The following is an 8,309-nucleotide window of genomic DNA, read 5'->3' as shown; positions in this document are numbered from 1 at the left end:
ACTGGAAGGTCGCCGGTTCGATCCCCGGGCTCTCTGTCCTGGTCGTTGTGTCCTTGGGCAAGACACTTTACCCTACCACCTACTGGTGTTGGCCAGAGGGCCTGGTGGCGCCAGTGTCCGGCAGCCTCGCTTCTGTCAGTCTGACCCAGGGCAGCTGTGGCTACAACCGTAGCTTGCCTCCACCAGTGAGTGAATGTGAGAGTGAATGAATAGTGCTTTGGGTGCCTTGAAAAGCGCTATATAAATCCAATCCATTATTCATGTTTTTAACATTTTTTATGCATATCAGTGTTAAGTTGATTTAAGATGGAATGATATATATGGGTTAGTGAAAGCATTTCACTGCAACAGAATGCTTGGTATTACACTATGAACTATATAGAAGGTTGTGTTTCCTGGCTTAATTTTAATTGTTCTCTTTCTGCCAACAAATTATTTCAAAATGCTTTGACCTGTATTGCAATTTTATAGAATCAGAAACAGCTGCAAGGTTCTGTCACGGTGACTACAAGTTCAAGGAACTTCATTTGGAGAATCATTAAAGAATTTCGGTTTCTGCTTGACCAATTATTGTTTGTTTTGTTGTTGTTGTTGTTGTTGTTGTTTCTTTTCTTGGGTTTCTTGGCTTTACTTACGAAGAGTGTTGTCTCCACCAGGAGTAGGTTAGATAGTGTGACAGGTGCAGGAAACCGGATCCAGCACGTCAATTATCAGAGGTGTTTGCGCAACAGCTCACTTACCCAAATGACCAAGCTTGCCACCTTTATGTTTCCATGGAACTGTTGTTTACAGTGGGTAGTGTGAAAAGCTGCAAGCTCACAAACAGAACTGAGTTCAGCTGGCAGCACATAAAAATGTCTTCATATGTCTTTATTTCCATTCATGCAAACTGCTGCTGGAGACCTCTGCATTACTCTGCCAAATCGAGCCCTGCACTCACAAATTTTAATGTGGCCCACTTATCAGTTTAGGTTCCAAATATTTTGTCCCACCTAGTTGTTGCTGAGGTCTGCACGCGTGGTGCACATGCTAAAATCAACAATCTGAAGCAAACGTATTCTGAGAATGACGGGGAAGTGAAGTACTCCTTTATTAACTGTTAAGAGACGTCCATGCATCCTTCTGCCAAGTTTATGACGTTCTGGAACTAGGAACTGAATTTGCGTCAAAAAAAAAAAAAAATTGAAGAGGAAAATGTAAATAAATAAAAAGTCCAGCAGAGCTATTGCTATTGTCGCTCTTGAGTTTTTTGTTGTTTGATGTTCTTGAAAGCGGAGCTGCTGCCCGTTGTCATGGTGATAAATGAGCCAGTGTCCAAACACTGACGTCTGTCCCGCACTGATGATCCATCAAAGGCATCTCCATATTCGTTAAATTCGCTCTGACTACGCCCCAATTACCGGGCGTGTCTGCACTGTGCTGATGGAGATTCCGGTTTTTTTGCAGCCTGCTTCACCTGCTTTTCAACCGTAGCGGGTTTGAATCCGATTTAGTCTAACAGCAGCAGCAGCAGCAGCAGGATGGCCTCCAACACTAGGACTATGGCAAACCTTCCCAGCGGGGTCGGAATATGTGCCACCCTCCCCGACATCCTGTACCTCCCAGAACTGGTAAGAAACGGCGATTATAGGAACTTTTCTCTGTCACAGTTTTTACTCACAAAACATGCAGAAACTTTCTTATCCAGAGATGTTCAGATGGAAAGCCCTTAAAAAATAATTTTAAAAAAAGAAAAGAAAGAAAATAACTTTCAACCATTTTCTACTTTTTATTTCAGTGACGGTTTTTGTTTTCTGAAACAGAAGGACAAAATTGTTTCATTTCTGGTTAACCTGTGGTTCAAAATATATTTATATAGTAGGTATAGTGTAAAAGTAAGTTACAAATAAGGTTAACCTTCTCACTTTCTGTTCACAGCAGTAGTAAGAGGAGCTGATTTACAGCCACTTTGCAGAGAACGTTTTTGTGCTCTCCTGTGCCTAATTTTAAGTTGGCTTCACCCTACTGATAACTGAAGTTTATAGGATGCTGACTGAGGGTTAATGATGTGGGTGTGTTAGGAGTAGGATAATCTTCCTACATGAGCAATATTACAATTAATTATATTCCAGTGAATATGTCATGAGCCAAACATCACAATAGGCGGAGGACAGACCGAGCAGGTTGGATTCCTATGATGACTCTGTGCAGTGGAGGAAGACAGATATGAAAAGAAAAAATGTTTTCATAAGCCACGTTTAGCTTAAGAAAATGTCAGCAGTGGAGGAATGTAGCGGGTGTTTTCACATGAATGTGTGCGAACAGGTGGAGTTCAGACAGTGATGACATACGGTGGAGGAGGGTCAGGCTCCCTGAATAATGCAGTCTGTCAATCATTAAAGGTGTAGCGTAAACGAAGGCAGTCATGCCTGTGCTGCATGCCCAAGTAGAAGTACAGGTTCTACAAATAATTGCAACACACGTTGTGGAAACATATAATTTCCTTAAACTAAAGCTTTATGATCGTCCCAGATCTAACTAAGGCTGTCATTTAGGTGCTTCTAAGCCCGTGTGGAGATTTTTCACATGTTCCAGCTCTTCTCATGTGTACATGATGTATACATGTTGTTGCAGGTTTTTGGTGGTCTGGTGTGGATCTTGGTGGCATGCACACTGGTAGTGCCAGAAAATCCTCAGGGCTGGGTCATGTTTGTCTCTGTCTTCTGCTTTGTGATGACTTTTATCTGGATGGTGGTGTTCGCCTGTGGGAGACATCATAATAAAGCCAGCTGGGCAGCAGCAGTAAGTCCTCCACAAATCATATCGCACACACTTACTTGTCCTTGCTGCTTGGCAGCTGTCTGATTGTTGAACTTTTATCTCTATTTTTGTTATAAAAGTAGTTATAAAGCATCTTGAGGCTATTGTTCTTGATTTGGTGCTATATAAATAAAACTGACTTAAAGTGTGTTTCATTCCTGTTTATGTAGCTCTATCATACCTGTCTTGACTCCAGTAGCAGGAAGTACCCCTGGCAGATAGAGGATCCAACTTATACGCAATAGAAATTGACCAGCCTGAAGTCCTACCTCGTTGTTTTGTCTGTTATAAACTGCAGTATAATACAGCGAACAATATTAATATGGTTGCTTCAGAGAAACACGGATCGTTCTAATTGCAAATAAATGCAGTTAAATGATGGTAGATATACAGCATCTACCTTCATCATCAACCCTGACACATGCCTCACTTTAGAGGTAAAAAAGAGACAGGAAACAGAGATTTTGGCAGAGTTTTAAGGAAAACGCAACCTTCCTTATAATTCTATATAATATACATATAGTACATATAATTATATATAAACCACAATTAAATGTTACAATTTAAGCCACTTTACTTTTCCTTCTTGAGCTTGTGTCCATTATATATCATTGTTCTGAACTTTTCTTCTGCAGTGGTTAAATGACAAGCATCAGTGCAAGATTGCTTTGACAGTCTTCTTCGGTTGCTTTCCGTGGTGCTCTGACACCTGATATTTAAGAATTTGCAGCTACAAAACAAGCTTTTTGATGCAAACACACACAACACAATAGCTTTACATGCCAGTGTTTGACAGGATTTTGCAACTATATGTGTGTTTTGACTCTATGCCAATGCAGGCAGTCACCACTTTGAAGACATCACCACATAACAATGAATGTCTTGTCTCGCTCTTTTTCTTCCTACTCTGTCAGGACTTTTTGTATCATGGCATTGCTGCATTCTTCTACCTCAGTGCTTCAGTGGCGTTGGCCAAAGTGACGCTGGATCTGAGCGGAAACCAGAGCAACAACACAACTACAGGACTACGCAACTACAAGTTGGACGTCTCTGCAGTGGTGAGTCAGGCTGTTCACCGAGTTGTTACTTGTTGTTACTTGGGTGACACAAAGAAATGAATGATTATAAAGCTAATGAAATAAAGCCCACAGAGAATTACACACTGGTTGCAGTTTTCTTTCAGAGTTGGCTCTCAGTGAGTTGAAATAGTGATACAAGAGGTAGTCGTATTTCAGTGAGGCAAACATAAAAATACCAAATAGTTTTTATTGCATTAATTCTTTCAGGCATCATTTTTAATTTTACTTTAATTGTACTGATTTTTTTACTTTACTTTGTAGATGTTCCGTTTTTGTTTTGAGGTATTTAACCTATTTTAGATCATGTTCTGATTAGTTGTTTTCTTTGGATCTTTTAATAAGAAAAAATAGGAAGAATCAGAAGAAATCAAGTCAGTAGAATATTTGCACAGATCTTCATGAATTTCTGTCTGTCATGGATGTAATATTTGATCAACTCCATAGCCCTAACTTAAAAAAAAACATAGGAGGCTATCATTACCTAGTAAAATGATCCCAAAATACTAAAAATAACTTTGAAATCTCACCTGCTTTACTTCTGCAGTCTTCTGCTGTGTAAGTATCGACTCGCTGGTTTTCTATCCATTTGTAATTGTTTTGTGTCTATTTGCATTAATGTTCTATGTCTTTGTAGTCATTATATTCTATTATTTCTTGTTAATTAACTTGTTTTTTGTCTTTATACTAAGCTAGGCTAAAGTGGTTTTAATCTAGATGTTAAGTCTCAACAAAAAAGAGAATGTTTGGCACATTGTCAAACAACGGCTTTGAAACTGAAGCCAGCCTATTTTTTAAAATATGAAACTACTTAAGAATAAACTTTTAGTGCACTCAAGGTGGTGAAGTGGAAACTATTCTAAAACCTCTTTCTCCAGGGCAAATATTTCATTGCAGCAGATCTGCTTTAACATTTAGCTCTATCATACAAGATTCACTCTCAACAAATGACTTCTAATCAAAGATGGATATTATGAACAATTTAGCTTCAGTAATACCTGGAGGAAATGTTATATGTTGCTGTTAACATTGCTTAAAATCTGATACTGTGTTGGTTTGGATATTTTTAAGGCTTTAAGTTTCAGTGGTTCAAAGATCATTTAAGGTGTTGATGACCTCCTGATGTTCTCTGTCTTTGCAGGTTTTCTCATATGTAGCCACTCTTCTCTACTTCGTCCACACAATCCTGTCTGCCATCCGATGGAAATCTTTCTAGAAGCTTTCTCCCTATAAACCTCATGAGCAGAACTGAATTTCATTTTGTACATACGGAAATGCTGATATGACGGGGGTTTGGTGATTAAGACTGTCAAGTTACTGATCTGGCGTTTCCCTCTGCTAAATGAAAGACGATCTGGATCTCACTGTGCCTCACACTGCCTCACACTGCCTCATGTCTACTGTTAACTTCCAGAATACCATACCACAGTATCACTACTTACAGCCACAAGATTAAAACCAGGGGCCACACAGCGTGTAGGAACTGGATATTTGTGAATGTGCTGGGATGCCAAGCACTGGAATGCAAAAGGTGGATCCTTTGCACTCCTTATCCCAGGAATAATGGGGTCTGAGATTAACACCTTAGATTAGTTTCAGATTTCATTTGCCATTTTAAATAGTTCTCATTTTGCAACCATTTTTAAGTTGACAAAGTGTTCCAATAAAACCCTGCTTTGTAGTAAAATAATCAATGCTACGTATATGTCAGTAGTTTTAATGTTGTGGCTGTTTTGGTAAATGGTAAATGGCCTGTATTTGTATAGCGCTTTACTTAGTCCCCAAGGACCCCAAAGCGTTCACAATCACTACTCAAGCTCTCATTATATAGAAATGTCAGAGCGCCAAAATAAAGAATAACCAGGATAGGAACAGAATGATTGTATAGCCAGACATAAAAAGATTTATCACTGCCCTGCAAAACTGAGCAAACCAGCTTACTTAGAAAGACTGAGGGACTAGAGAGACAAGCTACACATTAGCTTAGCGTCACTTTTATTTGCTGATATCAGAACACTTGATATCATTTGGCGAGGAGTGAAGTTATCGCTTGAATGATCATTCTGCTACACTCCATGAAAATAATATTTGACATATTTAGTTTAAATTAATGTGATAATTAATTTATCAGTGATTAATTTCAGGTTCCCATGGGTCCTTTACTCCTTTTCTTCTCATCATTATTATTTGGATAACTTTGTCCTTTAATGAAAACCTTTCGATTAATATTATTGTTCTGCTCTCAGCTGACTAAAGAAAGGAGCGGGTGGGGAAACATTTATATTTTTGTAGGTTTATTCACATTTTCTTTGAAATTAAATAAATTTGGGGGTTTTTCATGAAATATGTGAAGTGTTTCTGTATGCTATATTACCAGATTTTGTAAGGTGAATACAATACATTCAGACAGAGATTGTGGTTTGTTGAATAGTTATGCTACGTGTTGAGTGCTTACAAATTTTATGCCAAGGAGTCCAGACCAAGTCTGCTGTGACACACACAAAAGGTGATTTTGAGCACTTGTTTTTGTATCAGTTTGTGAACAGATTTTTTCAACATAATGCAGTTCATGCAGTGTGAATATGTGGTATATAGAAACAGTATCCATTACATCACCAACTTTGAGCTTTGAAACTTTGAACTAGGACTGTAGTCGCGATTTTAATGTAAACATGGGGAACCAACCTTAAGAAGGGTCAAAAACTAGTTCCAGAGAAGAAGTTTAGCTAAATACAAAATAATTTGTCAATAATTTATTAATGAATAAAGAAAATCTGTTCTGTTCAATCAAATTTCATTTATATAGTGCAACATGATAACAACAGTTGTCTCAAGGTGATTTATATTTTAGGGTAAAAACTCTACAATAATATAGAGAAAACAGAAACCCCCAAAATCAGATGACCCCCTACGACAGGGGTGGGGAAGCTTTTTTATATGAAGGGCCATTTAAATGTTTATATATTTCTCAGAGGGACATACTATTATGAACACATACCTAGGGATCCAAAAAGAAAGACCAAAAAAAGCTACATGAGGTTTCAGCTCGCCAACACACCTCACAGCAGCCAGAGGTGAGTGCGACAACACAAGCTTGACACAGGGGTCGAGAGGACACGGGAGAGAGGGAGACAGAGACAAGACTAAGACACACAAAGGACAAGGGAGACTTAAACACAAGTTAGAACATAATACAAAAAAGGCACAAAACTCAAAATGCTGGTTCAAGATGAACCAGAACTATGACGTAACCAACTAATAAAATAATGATGAGATTAATTTAAGATAAGATAAGATAAGATAAGATAAGATAAGATAACCTTTATTAGTCCCACGTGTGGGAAATTGTGTTACAGCAGTGGACAATCCAAAGTTACATGGAAAATTAGAAAAAAGAAAAACACTGGAATAAGATATCAATAGATACTGTACACAACTGTACACAATAGAATAAAATAGAATAAAATAATATATACAATCGAATAAAATAGAATACAAATGCTATATACAATTGAGTATAATACAACGATGCCAGAAAAGAGTATTGCACTTCATTTGCACTTAATTTGAGATTACAGAGCACAAAAACTGCTACTGTTCTGAAGTGCATTACTATTTAACTATTGATTACTGAATTGGCCAAGTGGTTACATTCTTGGGATTTACATGTAAACAGAACAGCTAGAAAGAGACACAACACGAGATAGAAATGGATAGCAGCCATGAATATTTCACATAGCAGAAGCTTGTTGCTTTTCTTTTCTGTTTTTAACCACAGTAGCATTTTACTGCTAGAGCAGCAGAACGGCATGAAGCAGAAGCATTAATGATTTATATCAGTTAAATAACAACAATAGCATTTGTCCTGAAAAGCAACTGATAACTATATTTTAATCACTCGAGCAATTTCTTCTGACATAAACACATAAACAACAAGATCCTTATAGCGTTATTTCCCGCTGTTATAAAGCGTTGAATTCATTTGACAGCTGTACAAACTTAATCAAATTTTTAAAAAGTAGTGTGGATGAGTCATGTCCAGATATTTTAGCTCTGGACATGACTGAGCTAAAATAACCACTACTCTTTTTATTCTGGGTCAGTATAAAAAGACCCAGTTTGATCTTTTTATTCTGACCAGCAGTTAAGAGTTTAAATCAGAGAAAACATGAAAGCAGGTTTTATAGAAGTACAGCAGAGAGCAAATACAGAACACGGCGCCTCATACACAAACAAGATGTGTTTCCATCACTTCAGAGATGCACGTTTACATTGGCATATTAATTTCATGGAAAACTCCCATGATCATAACCAGTATTTATTTAAAACTTAATCCTAAACCTCACAAGTTCATCCTCGTGGGGACTTGTTTCATGTCAAGAAAATATAAGTACACATGGAGCCATACTGGCAGTGTGGCAGGTCAGTGAACTG

The 8,309-nt window shown here is 37.9% G+C and overlaps 1 protein-coding gene across 1 annotated transcript; it reads left to right on the top strand.

The window, feature by feature from the left end:
* Nucleotides 1-1,457: 1,457 nt before the first annotated feature.
* Nucleotides 1,458-6,288, top strand: LOC120716650 (myelin and lymphocyte protein-like). The gene is made up of 4 exons (XM_040004220.1): nt 1,458-1,610; nt 2,614-2,781; nt 3,714-3,857; nt 5,017-6,288. The coding sequence occupies exons 1-4, from the start codon at nt 1,521-1,523 to the stop codon at nt 5,089-5,091; spliced, it is 477 nt and encodes a 158-aa protein (XP_039860154.1). The 5' UTR covers nt 1,458-1,520; the 3' UTR covers nt 5,092-6,288.
* Nucleotides 6,289-8,309: the final 2,021 nt, after the last annotated feature.

The sequence above is a fragment of the Simochromis diagramma genome, unplaced genomic scaffold, assembly GCF_900408965.1.
Source record: "Simochromis diagramma unplaced genomic scaffold, fSimDia1.1 OVJJ01000565.1, whole genome shotgun sequence".
In the NCBI taxonomy this organism is placed as follows: Eukaryota; Metazoa; Chordata; class Actinopteri; order Cichliformes; family Cichlidae; genus Simochromis; species Simochromis diagramma.
Note: the sequence above shows the minus strand (reverse complement) of the source record. Positions and strands in the feature narration are given on the sequence as shown.

Bases quoted from the DNA above. Each gene is read 5' to 3' on its own strand.
- LOC120716650 (XM_040004220.1), top strand. From the start codon at position 1,521: ATGGCCTCCAACACTAGGACTATGGCAAACCTTCCCAGCGGGGTCGGA. The intron at 2,782-3,713 runs GTAAGTCCTCCA...CTACTCTGTCAG, and splicing joins AAGCCAGCTGGGCAGCAGCA to GACTTTTTGTATCATGGCAT. The intron at 3,858-5,016 runs GTGAGTCAGGCT...CTGTCTTTGCAG, and splicing joins AGTTGGACGTCTCTGCAGTG to GTTTTCTCATATGTAGCCAC.